Source organism: Xiphophorus maculatus, chromosome 19, assembly GCF_002775205.1.
Source record: "Xiphophorus maculatus strain JP 163 A chromosome 19, X_maculatus-5.0-male, whole genome shotgun sequence".
Taxonomy (NCBI): Eukaryota; Metazoa; Chordata; class Actinopteri; order Cyprinodontiformes; family Poeciliidae; genus Xiphophorus; species Xiphophorus maculatus.
In genome coordinates this window covers 3,840,743-3,867,928 of record NC_036461.1, presented here as the reverse complement: position 1 = coordinate 3,867,928, position 27,186 = coordinate 3,840,743, and the positions used below count along the sequence as shown (strand labels likewise).

Genomic DNA, 27,186 nt, shown 5'->3' with positions numbered 1-27,186 from the left:
CCCTCTTCTGGAGGGCCTGATGACAGCAGGGGGTGGAATGTCCTGCCCGGCCGTTACACGTGTGTGTTTTTGTGTGTGTTGTCTTCAGACTTATGGCATGGGAGGAGAAAACCTGCGCGGTCTGACAGAAAAGCTGCGCGTCGTTGCCCACTCCCTGCCGATAGCCATCCAGGGCGGTTGGCGCCACAACAGCTACGACGGACGGAGCGCCACCAAGCTGCCAGCTGGCGTCCTGAAGAACGTCATAGAGCTCATCACTTCTGCCAGAGGCCTCTTCTGCTTGCTCAACAGGTTTATAAAGAGCAAGTCTTGAGTGCATCATTGTGAAACATGTTTTATTTAACTTGGATCACTTAGCACTATGTGTTGGATGTGGGTTAAACGATTTAACAGAGTTACCTCAGTGGGATTCTCCCCTCATTTTGATTCTGACTGAATGTTTTTGCTTAAAATACTTTGTTTCCTCTCGCTCCCAATCTGTCTGAACTGATTTACATCGTGATCTGTCTTTCCAGATATCAGTTATCCCAGCTCAGCAGATACACCTCTACTCAGAGCATATTCACCCATTGTAGAAATCTGGGAGACATCGTCCACAAGGTGGGTGTGTTCATGTGTTTCCCACATCGGTTCAGCTCAAATCTGATATTTCCAAATCCTTTCAGCTCAAATCTGACTTTCCATACAAAATTCAGAGCTAAAAAGACAAAACTCCACTGTGTGCTTGAGGTCGGCAGACTTTTACAGAGATTTTGTTCCTAAACCCGCAATCAGTTTTATCTTAAAAGGAACTGCTACGTTTTCAGTCATAATGTCATGCATGATAAATATCCAAAGAGGAACCACAATCGGTTGGGTGTGCGCCAGTTTGCTTTTTAATTCTCCCAATTAGACTAAACGAGAAAAACAGAAGCACATGCACACCCGTCTGTTTCTCAGCCTAACTTTGCTTACGCAGTTTTTTTTGTTTTTTTTTTTCATCTGTAAATTCCTGACATATTTGAAGGGAGGTTGCACCTCCACGGAGCTTTGGTAAGACGACAAAACATTTAGCTGCATTTGGTTTCTGTTTCCTCCGTTGTGGAGTTGTGAAATGCTTGAAAGAAACAAGTGAGGAAGGAATAATCATAAGAGGGTACATGAGAAGAGGGTGGAAAGTGCTTAGTGGTTGTTGTAGCAAAGTGGACAGGCCTGGATATGTAATGCTGGCTGCCGGAGGGAGGGAGTCAGAGAGCAAGGGAGGAGACTTAGAGAGGGATTGCACTGCCTCTATCGATGACTTCTAGCTCTTAGGGGAGTGAACACCAAACACAGAGCAACAGGCAGCGAGAGGCTGTATTCTCAGGAGTACGACAGGAAAGGAAAAACAAGTTGACGGCGGTGAAGGAGAGAAGAAAACAGACAAGACAAAACCTGAAAGAGAGTCTGGAGCTGAGAGCTGAGACCCGGTTTTTAAAGGACTTTAAATATATCCGGCTCTGGAAACCTGCCAGCATGACAGGTACTATTCTCAACGCTCTGATTGGATAATTCGACACAAGGTGATCCTTCCTTTTCTGCTTTTCAATGCAACACTTGTTTTCTGCCTCATTAAGTTTAAAGAGAAATCTGAGGTGGTTTTAAATAAGAAACTCTGAAAATGAAAAACGAGCTGCTGTCTGTTCAGCAGAAGCATCGTCTCTCTGAGGGTTGATCAGAAGTTAAAGTCTGTGTCGGTGTGTTTTAACTGTGAAAATATCTTAATGACCCTTGAGAAACAGCGAGTATGAGAATGAAAGGAAGTGTGGATAGCTGAGTGATGTAGTGTTGACTCAGAAGATGGTCTTTTTTTTTTTTTTTGCTCCTACGCGATGAGCTGGCCTTGTTGACGGCTGTTTTCATTCATTATTGGCTATCAACACACGGGGGAGAGTGCTTAGTCAGTGAAAAGTAAGTTTACAAAGCTCATCATTTTTGGTGCGCACAGGTTGTCAACTATCTTTATTTATAGGCGTTTGTTTGACTGGTTCCCTTTTTAAAGGCGCCACTAATGTGCTGAAAGCTAGAGAGCATAGAGGATATTTTATTGTTTGGACGCCAAGGCAGCTGATAAAAAAAAAAAAACTGGCATTGATTCTGTAATTTCAGGTCTATGGATTTGATGCATCGCTTATTTTGTAAGAAACATTTTACACATTTTTAAAAATTCCTCTGAGGCAACTTAATAGCTTCAAACTTATTTACGGTGCCTTGCAAATGTTCTCATATGAAGGTGATTGGAAAGGAAAAGTTTGTTGTTGGAGAATATTAGAAAACAAAAAGAATCATAAAAACAAAAAATGCAGCAGACAGGTCAGGGAAAAAGCTGTGGAGACGTTTATAGCAGAATATAAAATAATATTCCAAAGATGGGACAACTGCAAACAAGACATGGAATTACTCCTAAGCTAACAGGCTGAGTGAGGACAACATTTAACCTGGGAAGCAGCCATGCTATCTCTAGAGGAGCTGCAGGGAGCAGAAGCTCAGGTGTGGAGATGCATTTTCACACTAGATATTTGCAAAACTTAAGTTAGCTCAGTGTTTCTTAATTCCGGTCCTCAGGCCCCCCTGCCCTGCATGTTTTAGGTGTTTCCCTTCTGCCACACACCTGGATTGAATCTGGGTGATTAACAGGCTTCTGCAGTACTTGGTGGCTGCAGAAGACATCATGCAATCATGTGAATCAGCTGTTCTGGTATAGAGGCACATCTAAAACAAGCAGTGCAGGGGGGCCTGAGGACTGGAACTGAGAAGCACTGATAGCTCAACTAGGTTAGTTGATGTAGGCTTTGTGGTTCTAAACAAATAGCATTTAGTAGAACAGGGAGAAAAAGACGACTCATTGAATTGTAAAAAGTTTCTGACACAAGGTTTAGATCCAAGCATTTTCCTGTGATAAAAGAGCCTAGTCAAAGTTCAGACCTTAATCCAAACTGAAAATCTGTTGTAAGACTTGAACTTTGTTATCCAAAGGCACTCTAATCTGATCTGATAGAGCTTGAGCTTGCTTTGCTCAGAAGTTTGGTGAAAAACCTCAGTCTCTAGATATGCAAATTCGGTGGAACCACGACCCAAAACACCTGCAACTCTAAATGCAGGAACGAATGGTTCAACTGAGCGCTAACAGAATATGGCTGACTTTTACTTTTCCGATAATAATAATAATTTTCCGATCATTATCTGTATCGTTCTCCTTCCACTTCACAATTATGCACTACTTCATGTCGGTGTGTCACATTAGATTCCAGTAATGTCTGGAACATAAGATGTGAAAGATTTTCATGCCTCCTCCTCACCAGTCTATAAGTAAGAACTGTACAGCTGAGTGTCTTTGCATACTCATGTGCATTTCCGTTCACCACATAGACAAGTAAAGTCATGGTTGCTTAAACCTTTGCTTGTGGCTAATTGAATCTGGTGTCATTCCCCGCGTGACATTTGTGTTGTCAGGGGGCCAGGCCTTCAGCGTGACGTCTTCCACAGAAGCCGCACCACATCCTTCACAAAAGAAAGGACTCTTATTTCTCCTTTCTCCACGAGTGTGTGTGCATTTCAGAGTGTATTTCTTTCTCCCACCCTGGGGGCGATCTGGGTCAGCAGTCAGCTGGTGTTGCCAGGACTCAACACTTAACTTGTCAGGTCTGAGTTTCACTGCAGCACAGCTTCAGGCAGCAGGCAAAGTTAAAGAGATTGAGGCCAAGTAGAGAAAGAGGTGAACTCTCAGGTACGTGAGATTTATTTGGTTTCTAGAAGAGAGAGTAAATAATGTCTGTTATTGCACCTTTGACGAATGCAGCTCCAGATAAAAGCAAAAAATTTCATGAAGGTCTAAATACTTCTAAAACAAAACAGCTATGACAGCTTTGCTTTTAGTGTGCAGTTTGGGTTACATAATGCTTCAGCTTGACAGGAAACGTATAATAATGCACTAAAACACAATATAGCTGTCACTGGCTAGCAAATATTAACATGCTACACCAAAGCGGATAACTTATTAAGAGGACAGAAAGGAGAAAATCCTCATAAAGAGGTTAAAAAATTGAGCAGTTTAAAGCCTGAGCTGTCCGGATGTTTTTTAAGATGAAGAAAAAGACGGAAGTTCACACCAGGAGAGACAGAGGGTGTCATTTCAAATGATCGCAGCAGGTGTATTTATGTTTCCTAATCTTTTTATAGCACGTCTGGCTAGCAATATGAAACATCAACAGAGCAAGTTTAAGAACTGAGCTCAAACTGTGTTGGTTGGTCGAGATCTTTGACTTTCTTGTTTGACCTCCACCAATCAGCAGGAACAATTTTTATCGTTTAGATATATTCATTATCTTTGAGTTTAGGGCTGGAGAATGTGGCTGTGCATGTTCAAGTTGTTCTCTTATTTTTGCTTTCTCTGAATGTTTCTCCAACACAGAGGTGCAGCACTTTTCAGAAAAGGGTTTGTAAACGCATCAAAATTAGCCACAAAAGTGGCCTGTTGGTTCTGAAACACAGCAGCTGTGTGTCAATCCACCACACAACTTCTATCCCATGCTTTGCATTTCTTATCTGCACTTTTTATGTTAGCTTAGTATTTGTGATTACCTCTGGGGACGAATAATAAAATGTTGTGCAAAACTTAAATATTCTTTAGTATAATTTTAAATTATCCTCTTAAGATTTAACATCATACTTTGTTTACACTGATGCACTGCAAAAAAACAAAATCTTACCAAGTATTTTTGCCCAGTTTCTACTGCAAATATCTTAGTACATTTGAAATAAGACAAAACTCACATAAAAGTAACTTTTCATCAACATATGTCAGCAGTTTTTAAGTAATTAAATCTTAAATATACATAAAAACACATTAGTTTCACTTATAATGAAACATTTTTCCTGTCTTAAGTGAAAAAATCTGTCAGTAGGACTAGTACTGTTTGTATCTGTATTCAAGAATTACTGACTTAAAACAGCTTATTCATCTGGCTGAAAAGTTACTTTTAAGTTATTTTTGTCTTAATTCAAGTGCACTAAAGTAGCAGTACTAGAAACTAGACAAACATTTCTGCTAAAGATTTAGTGTTTTTGCAGTGTGAGGGCCTGATTCCTATTTCAGCCTGATGAGTCTTAGGAAGTATGAGAAGTTATTACGCTTATTATTAAAGCTAAAATAATCACGAGCAATCTTCTAATGGTAGATTTAATTGGAGTTACACAAACATTAAAGTGGAATGTTAAAACATTATAGAAAATGTGTTGAAATCATTGGTGGTGAGATTATGATTTTACCATCACCATTTAAAAAAACACTTTCCAAGGTGGAAAATGTCCAGGTCAGAAAGAACTTGGCTTGTTCTTGCCACCTCAAGTAAATTAACAAATTTCTTTGTTATTGTGGAATATAAATTGGAGCCAAAACCTCTAAAGTTGGGAAGATTTGATGACCAACACCAAAATCTAACCCAACAGAAGAAAGAATATACCAAGAAATACTTGATCACAGATTATATTTAGCAAAACCAAAACCATGGAAAACCTCCCTTCTGCTCAGTATCAATGAATCACTCAACTGATATTGTAGGTCCAATCTGAAACCGTATTGTGTTTTAGACACATTAGGAACTTCTATCTTTGTTTGTGTGACTCGCTTGATGACGGTGACGTTTTTGTTTCCAACGTAGAGATGAGTTTTGCTCTAGTTTACGTGGAACTAAACATGGCTCAGCTGTAGAGTTCCTGTGTCCTTCTGATACATCTTACATTTTTAGGCATGTGTCCTATAAAAAGTTCAGATGTGGTTTCTTTATTACAGTCTCTTTGACGTCAGATAAACGGAAAGGCTTGAAAATGGAGCATCAAAATGCTGGAGGCTGTTGAAAAAATTCACCACACCTCGTACCTTTTTATGCCTGACACACTTCGTCTTTTTCCAGAGAGACACTCAAAGCTTTTTGTAGACCTCAGACTTTCTCCAACAACCTGCATTTTTAAAAATTTATATTTTGTGTTAGTTTTTTGGAGGTACAAACTGAAACAGATTTTTTTAAAGATATGTGTTGCAGTGTAGATGTTAAAATATGCAATTTTGTCTGTGTAATTTGTGATGATGAGCATCTGCTCCCTATTCTATCCAGTAATGCATCAGTTTGTTATTAAAAGACCGAATTGATCCATATAAATAAATGCATTAAAACCTCTTCTCACCTACTTCATAATGAACCTTTGATCATTTTCATGGTCACCTGTAGTTTTTGACACTTTCAGATGCTTTATTGGTAAATATTAGTAAAAGTCACTGGTTTACTCCGTTTGATTCTCCAGCCCAGCTTTCTGACCAGTTTCCTTACAGAACAGAACATTCTGCCTACCTTGGATTCTTTTAAATGTGCCATTTCCTGTTCTTTCACTGTTAAAATAAAATGCAGAACAGGTTGCACTGTTATGGGAAAGTCTCCTGTGACAAGTATGCCACATACAGCAGAGTTATGCAATTCATAAAATGAAAAAGGTGTTGCTTAGTGAGAACAGAAGTGATACTCTGTTGGTTGGTAAACGGTGCAACCTCTTCTGAACATTAACTTCAGACAAGTTAAGAGTTTATGTCTTTGATTTTATGCCTTGTTTTTTTGTTTGTTTTTCTGTAAGACTTGAGCTGGTTACAGATAAAAAGACTTGGCAGACTTGAATGTAAAATAATTTTTATTCAATCAAGAAGTTGGTTTTGATAAGATGCAGCACTTAAATCTCTGAAAACATAATAAAACAGTGGAAAAGGAGAATCAGTTTACAATTGAAATCTGCCTATTTGTGGTAAAGTATTCATGGAAAACTTTCCTCTTTCGTAGATTTTTTTGTAGATTTTATGTAGATTTATTCTTTGTCGAGCATGTTTATTTAACTAAAATATCCGGCTTCCTTCATGCTTTCAAATATTTCCCAGCTTCAACACGTGATTTGACTCGCTGAGTCATCAACAGTCCGATGATATGAGTCGAAATTCTTTAAAACATCTGAACAACTTTTTGTAACAGGAAAATATGTAAAAACTTTCACAAGGATCTGAGGATCTGGGTGGGGCAGCTCGGCGGCAGAAATGGCAGAAATGAAATCAGAAGAAGAGCGCACGTGAAAGATTTACGCCTAAAACAGTTTGAGCTGCACAATAATTTACTAAACTTGTGGGCAGTGCTTCTTGAATGATACAGAATGTACTGAGTACACTCCAATATTCACATTCTTCCTCTAGACGTTTAGCTGCAGCTTGGTTTGCCACAGATATCTCTTATCTTCCCACAACTTTTGACATTTTCAGTTTTTAGATATCTTTGGCAGTTTGTCAAAAATACGTGTTTTTCTCAATCATAAAGTTTTCAACTTCAGGAATGTTTACTACGTTATTTACTGGGCTTAGGATGAGAGACTGCAGCAACAAATGCTTGTTTTGTTATTTGCCTCCAGTATGGCTGCACCCAGTTTGATGACAACATATGAAAACACAGTTTAGCACATTGTTGGTGGCTCCAACAAGCATATTGAGCATGCTAACATGAGCTAACATGACATTTTGTCTGGATTAACTGAGGTTTCCTTTAGCCTTTTGGTAGCAGTTTTTGATTGCAAAAAATGAGGCCATTATACATTATAATAAATTACAGTAAATATTTATTTTATATGAAAGAAAATTGTTAAAAATGATTTATTAGCATGTCTTTCATACACTTTTCAGAGCCCAAATCTTAGCTCAAAATGCTAATATATATTCATGACTCCCTGTGTTGTACCTTTTTTTTAACTCACATTGCTTACGGCTCTATTTTTAGACGTTCTTACGTTGTGAAAAGTGTCTGACTAATAAAGCAGCTGAGCTGAGTAAGCCTAACAATTAGCCTGACTGTCGTGGTGAGATTAGTTTGCTCAAATAGGCATCAAGTTTAAAATTTAAACAGCTATTTTCATCTGTTGTATTATTTTTAAAGTGTCAATCATTGTCACAGGTACACAAGTTTTCACACTTGAGTAAAAGCAGAACTGGGCTGATAATGATACTCACAGTCTTGTGTCATATGACTTCTCAATTAGCCCAATCCGTTTGTGTTCAGTGTTGATCCCTCGGTACATTTCACAGGGATTAGTTTTACCATCCGGACCTCTGTGCAACTCGTCACCCGGCCCCTCAGATTAGCTCTGGGCATTAATATTACCAGGTGTGTTATGTTATATAAACATCGGCCCCATCCTCTTTGAATTTCTCATCATTCTCCATTATATGGAGCTGCTTCTTCATTTCTTCTGCTCCCTTTCTGAACCCACCTCTCTGCCTGCTGAACCATTATCGTCACTCGCGTCCCAGAAACCAGACATGAAGGCAATTAAGTTCCACTGTAATGGCTTTAATAACTGTATCATTCAACACCGGCGCCTTCTGAGTGAAACATTGTTTATCAATGTGAGATAGATGGAGTATATACACTGCAGATTAAGTGGGAGTGTGTGTGTGGGTGTGTGTGTATGAGGATCTATGGATTTTGAGGTCGTCCTGTAAATGTAGGGCTGCTCCATCTTTACTCTGATGCTGATTTTATTGAATTTCTTTGCTGTTTAGTACCAGAACCTTTCTGAATTTTCAGTTCTCCTTATAAAGTATTCACTCATCATAAATAAATTGCATTGCTGTTGAGCATTTTGTATCCATTTGACTGGTTCTAAAGAAACTATTCCTCTACATATTGATAACCATAAGCTGCAAGGCTCCAATAAAAGCTTTCAGTGCCTCCAGAAGTAACCAAACAACTTGAACTTTTCCACGTTTTATCACTTTCCACAAAATTCAAAATGTTTTATTTGTATTTTTTGTGATAGACCAAATATGCAGTTCATAACTGTGAAGTGGAAGCAAAGGAATTAATTTTCAACATTTTTTACAGATAAAAATCTGAACATTCAGTAAAACATCTATCACTCCACTGTGAGTTTTTGGGAGTTTGTTTCTGGCTGCTTTGCACATCTAGAAAGAGAAAACTTAATCCATTCTTTAGAAAACAACTCAAGATCATCAAATCTGATGTAAAGAGTCTGGACTTTGACTAACATATGAATATGCTTTAATCCAAGTCATTCCATAATGTCTCTGCTTGTATTTTTTAAATTGTTGTCCTGTTGGAAAGGGAAGTTTCTTGAGCAAATATCTTTGTACACTTTAAATAAGACAAAACTACCTTACAAGTAACTTTTCAGATAAAACAGAACTAATTCCACTGGGAGATTATTCCTCTTATAGCATTATGATTATTTCACTTATCCCATTTTATAAGTGAAAATATCTGCCAGTGGATCTAATAACATTTTTTGTCAATATTACTTGAAACAAGCTCCTATAACTTGCTGAAATTTTACTTGTAAGTTAGTTTTGTGTTGATATCCCATCATCTCCTGCAGGAAGGAATCCCAGCCAACAGAACATCAAACCAGATGTAGCTTCTATTGATAGAAAAAGCTGAGAGAAAACATAAAGCTAACAGTTGAAATAACAGTAAATAACTCAACTTAGAGAGTAGTAGAAGAAAAAAAGTAGCAGAGTGAGGAAGAGCGGTCTGTTTGTTTCATTTAAGTTTTCCTGGGTGTCAGAGTAAGAGGGGCTGACTACAAATGCATTCCCCAATTTGTTTTATTTTTATCTGTAACAATGTCTCAGTTTCCCTCCACTGCAGCAGCTTGCCCTCTTTTGTTTTGGTCCATCTAATAAAAAGTTTAAAGATGCATTGCTGTTTATGGCTGTAACATGACAAAATGTAAAAAGCTGCAGACAGAGTAACTCAAATCAGTCCAATCAAAAACATGATTGGATATATGAATCATTACTATTGACTTCATCAGGCAGCTTTCAACTGGTGCGTGGCATTTTGCTTCCTGACTCAAGCTGTGAAGAGGAAATGGGACATGAGTTTTGACTCAGTTTGTCCCATTTCCACAAATCAATGGCATTAGCATTTAGACCGATGTGTCATTTTGTGACTCCTCTGCTTAAATCCTGCTGTTTCACTTTTCCAACAGGATTCCACCGTCTACGAAAAGGAGAAGGACATCATATCTGTTGTGAGTTTGTCTCACAATTTTGCTTATTCATAAATTCATCTGATGAAACGTTTGTTTCACTGTGCTTTAAATGAGGTATTTTTAGCTGTGTGAACCGGTGTCTCCTCCCAGTAAGTGAAGGTGTGTGTTTTAGTGCCGTCAGCTGGTGGAGGTTTGTGACGAGATCCTGAACTCCAGCTCCGATTCGCTTCTGACCCACACGGCTCAGCTGGAGAGCGTCAACCTGGTACCTGCTACACTCGGTGATCAACTGGTAATGCTTTTTTTTTTTAACCCTCTTGTTCCTTATTATCTTCATGAATGTAAAAAAGTTTTTATTCCATGCTAAATTTGTGTCAGCCACAATGAGCTCTCATGGGTTTGCTCCGTTTTATTTTAGTTTTAGGTTTTATTAAGGCTAAGACTTCAATGTATGCTTTCAATTAACGCAATAAGAAGAAATGTGAAAAGTTAAGCTCACATGGTAATTGAATTAGCGTTTAAATAAGCTAATATGAGATGAATCCCATAATGTCATGTGTTTGGTGCTGGATTACAGGAGTAAAAGCTAAATGTTTATTATTGCTACATAGTCCCAACATTTAAACCTCTAAACCCAGAATGAGACATATTGAGAAGATTCAGAATAAAAACCGCTGACCATGTGTCAGTTTTGATAGATTTCAATTCAGAAAGGGTTTTTTGTTTTATATTTTTTTATATTTTTACTTTGTTGCCTTTTAGTTAATTATGCTATGTTGTGCCATTGAGAAGAACAGATTCATGTACAGGATTTTAAATTCATATTTCCACTAAAGTTTAGTGACTGTAAAAGCAAAAATACATTCTTGAATATTTTTAATATTGTCATCTATACTTCTATAGTCAATGTTGTAGTTTACACTAAATTGAGCTGGAAATATTTATATATCATCATAGTACACATTCTATGATTTATTGATTCAGTCATAAATACAAATTGGAATGGGTAAACTTTGCTAACTACTATTTGATTAAAATAGAATTGATTGTGATGAATAAATTACAAATTATTTAATTAATTTGATCTTTTTTTATTTCATCCCACCCATGTTGATATTTAGTAAAAATTGTCTAACTCAGAGTTTATCTGCCATCTAGTGAACTGAAGTGTTTCCTTCTTCATTCAGTTAAAATTCACACAAAATCAATGTGAAATATTTAAATTTCAATATTCCTTCTTTTTTCTTTACTTTTCTTGACCTTTACATCCATTTTTTTTACACTTCACCTAGCTTATCAGTTTGCTCACCCTCACATTGTTCTTTTATTCCCCTCCAACTGATTATGCTAATGTGTTTTTAAACACTAACTTGTTTAAAGCTTATTTCTAACCCTGACCTCTGCTGGGGGTTTCCTCATTTGGTTCCTGTCAACTGATCCTTCATCCAGCTCAACGTTCTTCTCCTTGTACCCACTTTTAGTTCTGTTCCTAAAGCCTTCTCTGATGTTTGGTAGCTAAAGCACAATGTTCTTTTTGTGCTGCCTGTCCTGTTTTTGCCATGAAGTCTGCACATTTGGTTCAGTACTCACAGCTCTGCTCTGTTCCTCCGTGCTGGTTATCCCTCTAATCTAGCATCCTTTTAGGATTAATTTCTAAAGAGCTATTTCTTTCATGCATTTCCCTCTTTCTTTGCCTTTTACTTTTACCATTAAGTAAAAGTCTTATTAGATGGTGGATGCATTTTCCCATCACATCTTGTCTTTTTAAACATTTTTTTCCTTCATTACACCACCTCTGACGTTGTGCCTGCATATTGTTTACATGTCCATGAATGCAGCCGTGCTTCTGAATGCTAAGTTCATTTTTCTGCTTTTCCACTGCTTCACAAAAGGAGGACTTTTACAAATGTACTTAGCTAGAGGAGACAGTTTGTTAATTACAGCTGACAGCAGGTAATTGATTAGAGCACATCACCGATAATGAAGTCGGCGCTCTGACAGATTAAGAGTAATGGGAACTAAAGGCAGGAGGAAAAGGAAGTGAGAAGCAGAAGGCATCATGGTTCTTACAAAGGGCGTTTACCGAACGTGACGTGTCTCTGACATAATGTGTAAATCTAAACATTAAAAGCACTGAATCTTTTTCAAATTTTATGTAAATATAGTTGTAGAAATTTTGAGATGGAATAAAGAAAAACAATAAAATTATGTTAATACTTTCTAAAGTTGGTGCTTAATTTTCTGGAATTTAGGATGTAACGATTCACTCATGTATGTCTGTCACAGAGTTTTAACCTTAGAAATATTTGACAAAGTGTTATTCTGGAAAATATTAACTGAGTAACACGACAAGGAAAATTATCCCAATATCTTTTTTTCTGTAGAAAATGTAACAGTTTAAAATTAAAAATCTAGTATCGGTTCAATATAAACTTTAAGAACAAATTAGAATAAGTAATAGTAGTATTTACTTTCTGAGTTTCTTATAAACTACCACTGAATTTTATTAACATTTGCAGGACTTTATGGATTAATAAAGATAAATTAATAAACAATATATTAACGTATAAATCCCATTTGCGCTTCTTTAAAAGTGAAAACATGCTTGGTAGCAACCAGAAGACGATGCAAATCTAATTTCACATTACTGTTTGTAATCTCCTCTACATTTTGTAAAAATGCTTCAACATTGGAGACTCCACATACTGCCTGTCAGGTCTCAGCTGTATTACCTGTCCTAATAAATTCTAATGCCTTTTTTATTACTATATGTCCTATTTCTTAATTAGTTATTGAGTTGTTGTATTGCCCAGCACTAAACTGAACCTCCATAAATTGCATTTTGATGAGTTAATATATGCTTGATAGATTGCTCAATATACATCACAATCATTTGGTATTTGTTTTTGTTTGTTTTTATTACATTTTCTGTTGATATGTTGCATAAAATCCTCAAAAATCCATTGAAGTTCTGTGTTTTATAAAGCAATGAGGATAGACGAGTTTATATGCTGAGGAAGAGGAGTAACTGACCAAGCAACAAAGAAAACTAATCAGTGGAGAATGGAAAACATCGGTGCAGAAAAGCAGGCTGGAAGAGGAGCAGCGCAGAAAACGAATGGAACAAAGAACTAAACAAAGGGAGAAACTACAAAACAGAAGGGAATATAATCTAAAGAAACAAGAGGTGTAAAGGCACAAATGTTTAATGAATAAGTGAACAAACACAAATAATAACCAAGCATGGCAAGATCCAAAGAAATGATCCAAAAGAGAAACACAAATGAAACGTAAAGTTCAAACCCATACTAGTCATAAGTTAAAGATTGTTACACAATGTGGAAAAAGTAACAGGAAAAGTATATATGTAGTGCTTCTTTTAAAAATCAGAATGTCATAAATACAGGAATGAAACACTTTTTATCCATTGATATTTCCATCGCCATTAGATATGTATTGATTGTGTAATTTAACTTGTGATTAGTGATGACAAGTTGATGAACAAACATCGATATTTCCACAGAATCCAATTATAACAGCAGCATCATCGTTATGTTGCTTCTGTCCAAGCTGTTTGTGCAGATTCACACTGTGCAGACTCACAAGTTATTTTATCTTTCTGAATTATGCACAGCATTTTTTTTTGTTTCCATTTCTCTCAGGGGATCGAGATAACATCCACCAGCTCCAGCAACCACTACGTGACGGGAACGGCTGCTGAGGTCAGGTTCACACATTTGCTTTTCCTCCCATTTGGACGTTGATGCAGCCGACCAGCAGTGTGTGACTCAGTGGTCCTCCTGAGCTCTGTGTCCAGAGGGGTCTTCCCCACATTGAACTACTCAGCTGCCTACATTAGTGCCTTGCTAAAAAAGCCACTGATGTAAGAGAAGAAGACGATAACGAGCAATGTCTCTGGTCCAATCTGTTACCCAGTTTTTGCCTCAAAAGAACACTTTTGTTCTTTTTTCTGCTAGTGTTTGGTTAGTTGCTGTTGTTTTGCCAAACACTTGTCATTTTTGTTATGAAAAGTGAAAATTAACAACAACACTTTTCATTCTCTGGCCTCAGTGACGATAAAAACAAAGAAACGGCAAAGTGACAGCACAGTTTTCTCTGATCTGTTAAAGACAGTGAGGCATGACACATTATTTTCAGCCAAAGGCTCATCTGTCTGCTCTAAACTCTACAACCTGCAGGCACTTGCTGCATTGCATTTGTAAACACTACTGCTCATTTTAAATGTTGCGTAATAAATCCAAGCTGGGAATATGAATACTGTCAGAAATTGATTTATAGCGTTGTTGGGATTGTTCTGTGCTACATTTAGCTGGTTTTGTGTTGCAGCAGCTCCAGGTTTACGCTGCTTGTTCCTCCTTTTGCAGCCTTCCACTGATGCCTATTTGCGAGTCCTGTCTGGTGATGAAGTGATCCAAGTCAACGACCAGATAGTGGTGAGTGATGCAGTACATGGAGGGTGATCCATACACCTGTATTTATGTCGGACTAACACTTGTGCACAAAGAGAAAAACCTTCACGCTGAAATAATCTGTGCTGCTGCATCAGGTCGGTTGGAGCAGAGCCAGACTTATTGAGAAGGTGCGGGAGAATCCTGGTGGAGTGACTCTGATCATAAAGAGGATCCCAGGTTCGCTGCAGCGCAAGCATTCGATCCAGATCACACCTGTGCAGGTTAGTCAGGTTAGCTTCACACCAAGTTCACATTCAGGTTCAAATTTGATTTGTCTAGCATATTTCAGCAGCAAGGCAGTTCAATTTGCTTTACATCATAAAAACACACAAAAAAGCAAGGTCAGAGAACACAAAATCAATGTTACATTTTGCCGTCGTTACACATCAAAATGTTGATTAATGTTTCATTGATTATGTTTCAAAAGCAACTATAAACAGGATGGTTTTAGTCTAGATTTAAAGGCTCTCAGTGTTTTGGCTGTTTTGCAGTTTTGTGGAAGTTTGTTCCAGATTTGTGGTGCATAGAAGCTGAATGTTGCTTCTCCACATTTAGCTCTGGTTCTGAGGACGCAGACCAGACCAGAACCAGTACCAGAAGACCTGGGAGGTCTGGAAGGTTGATACACCAGCAGATCTGTAACTCAGTGCATCTCTAATATTGATATGCATCAAACCCAAACCAGACGTCACATATTTACGGACATATTTATTTCTCTCTTATCACTGCTGATATTTTGCAGCTCTGATATTTCACTTATGAGACGCATCTTTGGAAAAAATCTCGTCACCACTCGGGATCCATTTCCACCAACACTTAAACTCGTCACCATGTCGACTGTTGTTTGTTTATGATCACCACAGTGAAACGCTGCATCAGTGAACAAGTTCACGCGCGCACACTGTGCACTTCACACCCCCTTGTGACCATTGCCATGATAATCTGGGATCTAGCTGGCGGCTCAGGCTGAGAGAAAGATGTGAATCAGCTCTGTGTTTCAGCCCATATTGCCCCGAGACGACGCTCGGCTTTCAGCGAGACTTTCACAGACTTTGTGTTTGTGTGACCGTGTTCCTCTCTCATCTACTCGACCGCAGTGTGTGCAGACAGAACCTGCCATCGCAGTCCGCGTGACATCCGCTTTCTTAACCCTGTGCTAACCTGTAGACACACACAGGCTTTAATGTGCACACTTACATGTTTGGATTTCATTTGTTCGTAGAAGGAGGAAGAGGAGAGACGAGTGAGTTCGGAGGAAGAAGAACCGGAGGGCAAAGAGGAGAATCAGAGGCACTCCATATTTGAGAGAGTAGCAGCTTCTGTCAGATCCCTGTCATTTAGGTAGGATTATTAATAAATTAGTTTGTAAAAATATTCATACACATTCACCTTTTCACTTGTTGCCATGTCAATAACACAATACCATGTGTTTTGTTTGTGTTTTATGCAAAAGATCCCCACCAAATGTTAGCATAAATGGCTGAAGGTTTAGCTTGAATATTTCTTCAATTTCTCTATACCCTGATCTGATAACCATGAATAAAATCCAGTGCAACCCTTCAGCATGTCAAACTCAAGGCTCACGGGCCAAATCTGGCCCGCCACAACTCTTTTAGTGGCCCTCTAGACTCAAGATGCCAAATTTCTGCAATCATTTCTTTCAGAATTTCACAATTCTATATTCGCAGAAAATTGTGCAAAATCAACATCAATTTAAACCGTGAGTTTATTTCAAATTTTCTGCAAAGATTTTAAAAATGATTGAGTTTAATTGATACCAATTCACACCTGCAGGTGGCAATATTTCTTATTTTTACAACACAGCTGTCTCAGTGTAACTTGATGTAAAGTTATAATTTGTTATCGATATGAGAAGTAACAAAAGTCACTTTGAACGTCATAATAAATATGATGAAATTCCTTGCAAATATTCCTACATTAGCACCACAAAATTAGTGACTTTGACTGCAAAACAATCCCCAAAACAATCACGAAATCCTGGATCAACAAGAAAGGTTTTATGATGTACTTATTGGATGCAGAAACAGCTATTTACCAATATTTCAAGAGTTTGTTAATTGGTTTTATCAATACATTCTGCCACAACCAGCCTTGGAGAACATGAAAAGGAGTATGACACTCGTGACCCAAGAAGTCACTTATGCGTAGTTGAATAAATACAACTAATCTGTGAAAGCCTCAAAGGTTTCTTAGAGGAAGACCAACAAACCCATCAGTACGTTCTGAAGAATTTTAAATCAGAGTTCGGTTATAAACCTTTGAACATCTCACAGAGCTCTTTTTAATCAATCATCTGAAATTGGAAAGTGCCAAGACATGGCAATCCAGCTAAATCTGAGAGTATCAATCAGAGAAGCAGCCAAGAACTCCATGGTAACTGGGAAAGCTGTGAGATCCGCAGCTCAAGCGTAAAATTCTGACAACGATACTCTGGTCAAATAAACCAGAAAACTACCTTTTGTTTCATCTTTGTCTAATACAAAAACCTGTTTAACAATCCGACATATTTAAGTGAGTCAAAAAAACGTAAGACCTCTAAAAACCTGTGAGGGATTTTATAAACACTTGTTGCCTAAACAAAAAAACATTAATGAATCTGTGGGAGATGACATAAATCTTATTTCATTTCCACATCCAGACATCCAGGTTTGTTTAACGTTTGTTTCACTAAGTGATCACAGATTTACTGAGTTGAACAGAACCTCCCACATCCTCTGCTGACCTTTTTAATCTGCCTGAACCCAAAGGGTTTAACGTGACGTCACTTCACAAATGCCATAAATTCCACCGACAAGCCGACGTTCGCTGGAAACGGGAGCGAAATAATAGATGAAGATGCCAACCAGCATCTGAGTGAGTTTCAGAACGGCAATAAAAAACCTAAAGGAGAAAAATCATAGGAAAAAGTTAGAAGAAGCAAACATGAGAAATGATGGCTGAGGGAGCTCAGGCAGATAAATGGTGGGAGTGGGAGGTGATGCACTGCAGATCCACATTTCAGGCTGCAGGCGTGTAAAGTCATATCTGATCTCTGTAGAAGTTTTGGTTTTGTATCAGTGTCTGTTTAAACACAGCTTCCTTCACTCAGTGTTAAATCAGTATCATATGACGCCTGACTTAAATGACGGCTGCGGTCAGTTCTGCTGACAGCTGTCATCACATGGTACCAACTATTTTATTTACTTTTTTTTTTGGTTTTTGGAAAAATCTCAGAATTTGCAACTTCTTAGAAGTTCCCAGATTCCCCGCCTGGTTTCTAAGAATGCTTCTTGTTTGTGTTGTGCTGCAGGCGGGCCATTCATGGGCCGGAGGTTCGACAGAAGCATATGGGACAGGAAGAGTCTGAGTTGCCTTCTGACAGGGAGCAGGAGAGGACCGTGACGTTAGCTGCATTTCAGAACCAACCAGGCAGGTTGTCTCCTCTGCCGGCGTCAGGTATTTAAAAAATCCCTCCGTATGTTGGGGATTTTTTTTAATTATTGTACTTTCAGCAATAAGTCAGGATGAATCATCTTCAACACAAAATACCCCAACAATAATTGGTTCATTCTGTCATTCCTTGTGGCATTTTTAATACTCTGCAGGATGTAGCCAATCAAAACAAAGGAAAACTGTCAGCTGAGCTCAGTTTTGTGTCTGAACCAGAAACCAAGATGGTGTGATTAGCAAACGAGCCTGGCCATGGAACAGTGCAAATCTGTTCTTTGGTTACTAAAGCATAACAGAAACCAAATTTAGAATAAATATATTGCTTCTTAAAGACATTCACTAGAATATTGTAAACTAAAATAGACTCAGACTGACTGCACACCTGTAAATATTGCAGGTGTGCAGTTCCTGCCACATGTATTTGTAATTCAACTCAACTCAAAAATTCTTTATTAATCTCAAAGAGAAATTAAATATCATCATAACTCGTATCCAAATGTCTTCAAAGAGTCATGGATTTTGATGCTGTGGGCAGAAAAGACCTCCAGTAGCAGTCAGTTTTGGCCTCTGACTGAAGACTGTTGCTGTCTGACTGTCTTTTCATGACTGTGGTGACATGCTAACAGCAGCAGAGATGATATTTCAAAGTAACACCACCAGTTGTTCACAAACTCTGCTAATCCACCTTGTTTGCTTTTGCCACTCCTCTTTAACCCTCTGCCTGGTCGCATGGTTAGAAAGCTGAGCGTAGACGGCTTGAACTTCTTTGATCCTGCTCTGCATACAAGAAGCCTTCTTTTTAACTCCTCCTGTAACAAAACGATGCCATGTTGCCGTGGTTACACATCATAACAACTGCAAAAGTAAAAAAAAAAAAGAAAAGTAAGACTGAAAAGCATTCCAGCTCAAAAGCATCCAAAAACGGAGGGAATCATGCAATGCCTCAACCAATAAAAATAATGAACAAAAGAACAAATAAGAATGATAAATAAAAAATTTGTATAAAACATTGAAATGTGAGGAAAAATAAAAAAACAGGATTGTTTAAATATTATGCTTATGAGGATGATCCTCCCTGCTGATAATTCTGACTGAATATAAGTGATTATTTAAAAAAGTGTAATAACTTAGGTTATTGATTGTGAACTCAAACTCGTTATTGCAGTGGCTGAGAGTCTGGATGGTTCGAGGCGCTCTCCAAATCTCAGGAAAGACCGAACGCCGTCACCAAGAAGTCCTTCGCCTTTTGAATTTAACCTAGAAAGAAGCAGCGTCAGCTCCTGCCCAGACATGGTGGGGCACACGGTGAGAGGATGCTTCAGTTTCAGCAAAGTCAAAGATTACATTAAGATCTCTGTAACGTTCCTAATTATTCTTTTTCCAGTCGAATAAGGAAACCAAGAAGAGCTCTACGAAAGGTAATACTTTTGGATCAAACAGTAAACAGACACAAAACAAACGTATTTGTACATTTCAAACCAGTTTGCGTGTACACCAAAACTGTATAAAGTTTCTTCCATTTCAAAGTTATGCACTACCTTGTGTATTATTTGCAAATTAAATTTGTAGTTTTTATGTGACATGTGAAAAAGCTCAAGCAGTATGAATACTTCTGCACTGCATTGATAGTGTTAAAAGATTGCTTTATTTAACTACAAAATAAACATTTAAGGATTATTTAAGTCAAATTAGAAGCTATAGAAAAAGAGCTTTTTGAAGATATATTTACTGAATTACTATTAGATTAAAAAATGGATGAAAAGCAACATTAAAGTTGAAAATAAAGGTTTTTAACAGCTTTAATTTACTCATCTTTCCTTTTGTGTTGTTTGTGGTGGATTCCCAGGAATGTCGACAGCTCTGAGCCGGCGCCGAGTCTCCTGCCGGGACTTGGCTCATCCCGACTGCGACGGCTGGCTCTGGAAAAAGAGGAAGGAGAGCAGCGTCTTCATCACCCAGAAGTGGCAGCGCTTCTGGTTTGTTCTGAAAGGACCCAATCTGTACTGGTATAACACGCAACAGGTAGGGGGAAAAAAAACTTTCAAAGAATGCACTTTTAGCACTTTTAAGATTGTAAATCTGATTTTTGTATTTTCTTCAGGATGAAAAAGCTGAGGGTCTCCTAAGTGTATCCAGCTACAACTTAGAGAGTGGTGGAGAGCACAAGAGAAAACAGTGAGTATTCCTTTCATGATGGATCATATTGCAAACCTGTAACATTTTTCTTTGACGTTGATGGATTTGTGGTTTATGCATTTAAGGTTCAAGAATAAAAGCGAGGTTTTATAATCTCAGGTTCTTCTTGCTATTTTGGACAAACCGAAATGCTTCATCATCTTACAGAGGAAAATAATTAGGATTTTTGTGGACCTCCACTGTGTGTTTCATGTGACTCGGACCCTCATCCCTCCATCTTTGTTCTGCAGCGTTTTCCAAATGACCCATAAGAAATTTCAGAACTTCTTCTTCGCCGTTGATTCTGCCGCCGACCTGAGCAAGTAAGCTGGAAACAGAACATCCAACATGACTTTTTCTTTTTTACTTATTTTGTGTTTATTGATAGGGTAATGCCAATAAGTAGAAAAATGTAAAAAATATTTCATGCATCCACTCTATTACCTTATTTTATTCACTCACAACAGCATTTGATCGTATTGTTTTGGGTGCAGATGCACGCTGCCCCCTGCTGTTGGAATTAATGGATTCTCTTTCTCCTGCAAAAACAGTTAAAAAATTTTAACAGCCCCTACAGATGTGATTTCCTAGCAGCAATAAAACATTTTTCTTAATATTTCAACCTACAGTGCCTTGCAATAGTATGAATATCTGTTGTTTTGGTAATTTGTCAATGTTACAATCAGTAAATTCACTGTATTTAGTGGGATTTTGTGTCTTAGTCACAGACCGAACAAACAAAGTAACTTATAGCTTTGAAATTAAAATTAAAAAATACATTGTTTTTGCACTTTTTCGCATGTATTTGGGGCCAAATTTGTAAAGCTAATTGTCCCATCAAGACATTCACTGAATACAAATGCACAACACAATTTTCAGATTTTTTGTTAAATTGTATAAAAGCACAGACTATTTTTCTTCCACATCTCACTGTTCATCTTTGTGTTAGTTTGTTAAATAAACTCTCAATAAAATCCACTGATGTTTAAGGCTGCAGCATGACGAACGTTAGGGGAGTGTGAATATTTCTCCAGTGCACCGTAACTTTTGATATAATAATATTTATTTTTCTTCAGGTGGATCAACAGTCTGATTATAGCCATACAGAAGCACAAGAGGCTCCAGAAAGGCCCAGATAGTGAAGAAGGTAGCCCAACACTTTTCTATTCACTTTTCTAAGCAAAAATATTTTTTATTCCATTTTCTAAATGTTTGTTATCTGTAGCTGTAATGCTTGTTGAGGCTGCAGTGTCAGCACCAGTGGGAAAACACATAATCGTGTTTCTGAATTATGAAATGTTAACCGTTAGCAGTGAAAGGAGCCTAATTGCTGTTGCTGTGGTTGCCAGGCAGCTGGTTGATAACAATAATGGAAACCAGCGCACACTTAAGGTAATGTCATTATTTCAACAGCCTTGTTAATGTTTTCACAGAATGTTACAGCGAAACTGAATCGGAGAGCGAATCGTCTCCTTCAGCTCGCAGGAAAAACAAGGTTGGTGCAATAAAAAAGAGTCAAAGCAGCAAAAATAAATGCGCTTCGACCTGCTGATGGTGTTAATGTGTGTTTCTGTGTGTGCAGCAGAAAGTTCAGTCTAACACTCTGCCTCGACCTAAGGGGAAAATAAACAAGGCGCCATTACCGACTTCTTCAACAGAGGGCAGTAAAGGTACAAATATGCCCTGACAGGACCTGTGCTCCTCACACTGTAAAAACACAAAACCTTACTGAATATTTTTAGTCTAGTTTCTTGTTCAAATATCCTAGTACACTAGAAATGAGACAAAAGTACGTTGTAAGTAACTTTCCAACAATATGTAGGAACTTGTTTTAAGTCAATAGTTTCTTACTATTGATGAAAATGTACTAGTACCATTGGCAGATAATTTCACTTACAATATGACATTTTGCCCATGTTATAATAACCTGCCAATGAAACCAGTAATTTTTCGTCAATATTAAAGAATTACTTACTCAAAGCAAGCTCCTATATCTTGTTGAAAAGTTACTTGCAAATTATTTTTGTCTTATTTCAAGTGCACTAAGATATTTACACTAGAAGCGACAACAAAAGCACTCTGTAAGGTTTTGTGTTTTTGTAGTGCAAGTCATTTCACTTTCTTTCTTGGTTCATAAATAATGAAAGGTTAGATGTTTTCATGTCGTATTTTGTGTCTTTTTTTTTTAAGATGGTGGCACCGTGGATGAGATGGGGAGGATGTTTAACAACCTGAAGGAAGGAGGCGTTTCTCTGATTGGCCATGAGCAGCCGTTCACGCAGGACCACTTCAGGAAGTCGTTCATCCGGCGCAACAAGAACCCGGTCATCAACGAGAAGGTGCACACGCTGCGGGCCCTGCACAGCACGCTGAAGGTGAGAGAGGACAGTCCCTCCGGTTTGGAGCATCCCCGAGAATAATGATTCCATCAACTGTAGTTTACTTCATGTCAGAACTTGAATTTACTTCTAGAGACGCACCGATCCAATAGCGATATCTGTATCTGTTCCGATATTGAAAAAAACTCTAGATTGACAATCTGCCTGATCCATAAGGAAAGATCTATTCAGTCTAATTCTACGCTTTGTGCTCTGAGTAATGCAGAGCACAAAGGTTCAAAACCTTCTTTCGAACCATTTGAAAGAAGGTTTGTTGCAGTTTATTTTTACATGTTAAATAATAATGTTTATCTTTGCTATTTATTTTACGCTGTTTTTATGCTCCTATTTGAACTGACTGGACAGATTTAAGTTGTTTTTCCATGTTTGACCAAGCTTGTGGAGCTATTGGTGTGTTTAGTGAGCCTTATTAGTGCAAAGTTACCAAATAAATTTTTATTCTGTACATTTATGTCTGGGTTTAGAAAAAAGAAACGTTCTAAGTCAATTCAACATTTTTTTGTGCATTGGATCAGAATTGGCTGATGCTGAACCTCAGTTGTAATGGGAAGTAAAAAAAGGAAGTGGATCGGTGCATCTCTATTTATTTCACAAGGAACGGTGCATATTAATTAATGTGACTACATTAAAACAACCATGTAAATATACCAGATTTAGCCACCAAGGCTAATTTTCTTTGGTTGATGGTAAAAAATAAAGAAAAACAAGTAACACAGGCATGGGTAAACATACATAACACATTATTAAAACAAGAAATGGTTAATAGTGGTGTAAATTAGCAATCATAAAAAAGCAAATCACAGCCATAAAAACAAAAATGTGTTTATTCAAAGATGTTTATTAAAAATATAAATGAAGTTTTGATTATTTAGAAGTTAAATGATTTTCTAAAACAGTTTGGTGATGTGATGCTTCTTAATTCTAAAGGTAATGAGAATGGTAATGGTAAATTCACCAGGTTGTTGGGGATCTGTACGTTTTTGCACTTTAAAGTTAAAAACCAGAGGGGCTTCTTCTGTCAGTTCAGAAGGATTCACCTCCGTTCTGTTGAGCTTGGGGTGGAAAAACTTCTGCCTGTTTCTTGCAGGCATGTTTGCATTTCAGCTCAGAGCTGCATGAAAACTGAAGCCGCTTTCCTTTGCAGGCGAAAGAAGCCGAGTTGCTGCAGATCAACAAGCTCCTGGATGAGTCGGACCTGACCGCATCCAAGTACCGGCGGTGGAAGGATCAGAACGAGGAGCTGGTTTCAGAAATCGAGAAGCTGGCCTCGGCTGCAGGTGGCAGGGACGTCACTCCGGCGGGGGGCAGCAGGGACGGCAGGGACGTCGCTCCGGCGGAGGGCAGTGAGAACGTCGCTCCAGCGGAGGACGGCAGGGACGTCGCTCTGGCGGAGGGCAGTGAGAACGTCGCTCTGGCGGAGGGCGGTGAGGACGTCGCTCTGGCGGAGGGCGGTGAGGACGTTGCTTCGACAGAGGGCAGTGAGGACATCGCTTCGGCGTGGGACACGCCTGCTGAGGACGTTGCCTTGGAAACGGTTGCCACGGAAACAGCCGCTGCAGAGACTGAGGCATACAGACTGAGCCTGAGCGACGGTGAGCAGCTCGTCGACGCGGAGCCGTCTGATGTTCGCCTGGAGATCCCTCGGGAGTCTCCGAGTCCCGAGTCGAGCCCGCTGCTGGAACTCTCTCTGGGATCTCTGTCGGACTCCATAAACAATCAGCTGCGCAAAAATGCAGAAAGCAGAGACGCTGGTGGTCATTACTTCTACATCTAGAACCTCAGCGGCTCAGTGAAGCCCGTTTATTGTTGCCCAATGTTTTTTCCACGGAGCTGTCGAACAGGAGCGCATGTTCTGATATTTACATTCAAGGATCTCTAAACATTGCCTCTCAATCAAAGGCTGCATCCTTAAAGACTTTATTCTCTTGTTATATGAGAAAAAAATCTGCCAAGTTTTCAGCACATATTTATGAAATTCTGAAATATATTAGATTTTGCATTATTTTAAAATTTTCCTGTAGGTCATGCCTTTTTCATATGTTGTGTAAATATTTTCCCATAATTACTGTTTTCATTGGTTAACTCACAGTACCTTAATAAAGGTATAAATGAAAAACATTTGATGGAACGTTTCCAGCAGAGTTGCAGCTGCTGGTCGAAGCTTTTTCAGCTCTTTTGTCTGTGCTTCACTTCACCTCTTCTGTGCTCTTGCTGATGAACTCTTCGTCAGACTGACTGACTGTCTGAGCGGTGAATGAAGCAGTGAAGGCCTCTCCATGCTGGTTTGAAAGAATAAAGAGAATTTAGATCCAATATATGCAAGTATATTTCAGTAAATTGAAATATGATGATAAAGAATTGAAAGTGAAACTTGTACCCGGATGGATGCATTTTAAATGTTTGTTTGTGTTAATTTTGGCACACAGATAATAAAACCAAAAATTCTGTTTCTCATAAATTTGAGTATTACAAAAGACCAATAAAAACTGACTTTATGCTGGATTTTCAGAATGAGCTAAATTTCCAAATGAAATCAAAAATTAACTTTTATCTGAGAAGGGGTCTTTGCACCACTAAACAACAATCTGTTGCTTCTCACATTGACTCTTGCTAAGAAGTTGCTGTCCATGTTCTGGATCAGCTCCAAACTCTTGACAGAGCTGCTTCACAACCTTCTGTTTTACCACATTTTTTCCTTCCACCAAACCTTCTGTTGATTTGTTTTGATCCAGCAGCTTGTGACAGTCCGACTTCTTTAGCAGTGATCTTTTGTGGCTTATGCTCCTTATGGATGGTCTCACTAACTGTGAAGTCATAATATGATAATTACAGCATTCCTGCAGAGAAAGTCATTTTTTAAATTGGTCTCATGAAATATTATGGTTTTCTTTAGGTGTGCAATAATAAACATTTATCAGTCATTGTTTAATGAATTTATATCATAGTTTTAAAATATTATTTAAATTACTGAAAAAAATACAAGCTGCATATTGTCAACGTGACTCAGAGCAGTAAGACTGACAATCACTAGTAAATGTTTTGTTTATGTCAGGCTCCAATGGGTGAATTTCAGTGTTTATTACTTTGCTTCCTACATCTGTCCTCTAACAACAAAAATAAAATGTTTTTAATTCTCTGCTTAGCTTTTCTTGACCAGAACACAACAAAACTTTCATTGTTGTAACGTCAGTCAGATTTATCTTCTACATTGGCTTCAAATTTAAATCTAACTAAATAATGACTGAATCCATTTGCTTCTTAGTTTCAAGTTAAGGTGTTTTACCAATTGTGTTTTATTTTTATCAGTGTTTTTGTTGTGTCCTCCACAATTATTGTTAGTAGGGGTGCACTGATCTTTAAAAAGCCTTACCTGCCAATTCCAATTTTTACTGATACCAATTTTTATGTCGGAAAAGTTGCCAGATATAGAGACAAAAACGCTAAATTGGCATTAGTGGAATGACTGATTTATTTTTAACTGCACACATTAAATACGGCGGGTCTGTGTCTGTCACAGTAAAGCTGGATTGGTTACACATGTAAATATCATCTGATCACTCTAAATTAAAGAAATCAGGGTTAATTATCAACTGGCCAACTTATCGGTGCACCCCTTATCATCAGCCAATATGTGTAATAATCTCACATTGAAAATTTCTGAAAAATCCAGCCTTTAAACTGAGAACAGTTTGGAAGAAATGGCCATGTTAAAATGTAGCACAGTTTTGTGTAACGCTTATTGCTTCCCCCCAACAAGGCAATAAATGTATAACTTATTCCTGTAACAACAAAAATAAAATGTTTTTGTTGAACCCAAAAACTCAACCCAGAACCCAACTGAGAAATGCTTTCATACTCAATAACGTTTTTAAATTTATCAGCCTTTAGTTATTTTTTTATGTCACGATTTGTTTGGAAGGCATTCTAGAAAAATACCTTTTAATTTCTTCTATCTCAAAGATAAAAACATGGAGTTCAGTCAACTGTGCTAGGTCCTGAATATTAGGACATTTTTATTATCTTGTGATCAGATCTCATACAAAACCTATGACCTAATCAATACAAAAATGCCTTAACAGACAAAAAAAAACCTAAATCAGAAAACCTCTGGTGAAAACAACAGAAAGATCTAGGACTCTGGATCATCCTAATATGTTGTATTAGTAAAAGCAGAAAGTATTGACTTTAGGGGTGTGAATAACTTTGTCTCCAGTTTAAGCAATTATTTTTTTTAACCTGAAAATAAAGAAAAATGCTGACAACAACATTTTGGATTTTTCTGGATTTTTCAGAGTGAGATTATGACTTTGACAATTGATAACCAGCATGAGCCTGCATGTTCTGAGACAGATATTGCTGTTTCTCTGTGGCTGATTGTCTTTGTTTGCAGAAAAAATGCTCAGTTACTCAGCTTTTAACTTTAATATGCCGCCAGTAAGCACATCTGGTTTCATAAAACCTAATACAGCTGTATCTAGTCAGCGCCTCTGGGTTGTTTTCTGCACAGCGTTGTCTGGAACGATCTCATCTCAGATTTGTGTCGACAGAGAAACATTGGTAGCAAAGACTTGCACATATATAATCCCAGCTTGTCAATATCATTAGTTGAATGTAAAGTAATGATACAGGATCATCTCATT

At 38.0% G+C, this 27,186-nt stretch overlaps 1 protein-coding gene across 2 annotated transcripts in view; it reads left to right on the top strand.

Annotated features, from left to right (window-relative positions):
• The window catches only part of cnksr1 (connector enhancer of kinase suppressor of Ras 1), a 38,873-nt gene extending 12,062 nt beyond the window's left edge, over positions 1 to 26,811 (top strand). The window contains exons 3-21 of one of the 2 annotated variants that reach the window (XM_023352913.1): positions 89 to 291; positions 516 to 600; positions 10,048 to 10,089; positions 10,223 to 10,342; positions 13,713 to 13,772; positions 14,436 to 14,504; positions 14,618 to 14,743; positions 15,745 to 15,863; positions 17,833 to 17,978; positions 19,138 to 19,277; positions 19,357 to 19,390; positions 19,819 to 19,994; positions 20,074 to 20,147; positions 20,399 to 20,470; positions 21,224 to 21,294; positions 21,581 to 21,642; positions 21,733 to 21,817; positions 22,338 to 22,522; positions 23,691 to 26,811. In XM_023352913.1, coding sequence (XP_023208681.1) covers positions 89 to 291; positions 516 to 600; positions 10,048 to 10,089; positions 10,223 to 10,342; positions 13,713 to 13,772; positions 14,436 to 14,504; positions 14,618 to 14,743; positions 15,745 to 15,863; positions 17,833 to 17,978; positions 19,138 to 19,277; positions 19,357 to 19,390; positions 19,819 to 19,994; positions 20,074 to 20,147; positions 20,399 to 20,470; positions 21,224 to 21,294; positions 21,581 to 21,642; positions 21,733 to 21,817; positions 22,338 to 22,522; positions 23,691 to 24,320 — 2,499 coding nt within the window. In that variant the 3' untranslated portion in view covers positions 24,321 to 26,811. Of the gene's footprint in view, positions 1 to 88; positions 292 to 515; positions 601 to 10,047; positions 10,090 to 10,222; positions 10,343 to 13,712; positions 13,773 to 14,435; positions 14,505 to 14,617; positions 14,744 to 15,744; positions 15,864 to 17,832; positions 17,979 to 19,137; positions 19,278 to 19,356; positions 19,391 to 19,818; positions 19,995 to 20,073; positions 20,148 to 20,398; positions 20,471 to 21,223; positions 21,295 to 21,580; positions 21,643 to 21,729; positions 21,818 to 22,337; positions 22,523 to 23,690 lie in introns of both variants that reach the window. The other variant, XM_023352912.1, reaches the window with a different exon arrangement.
• The last annotated feature ends 375 nt before the right edge of the window (positions 26,812 to 27,186 follow it).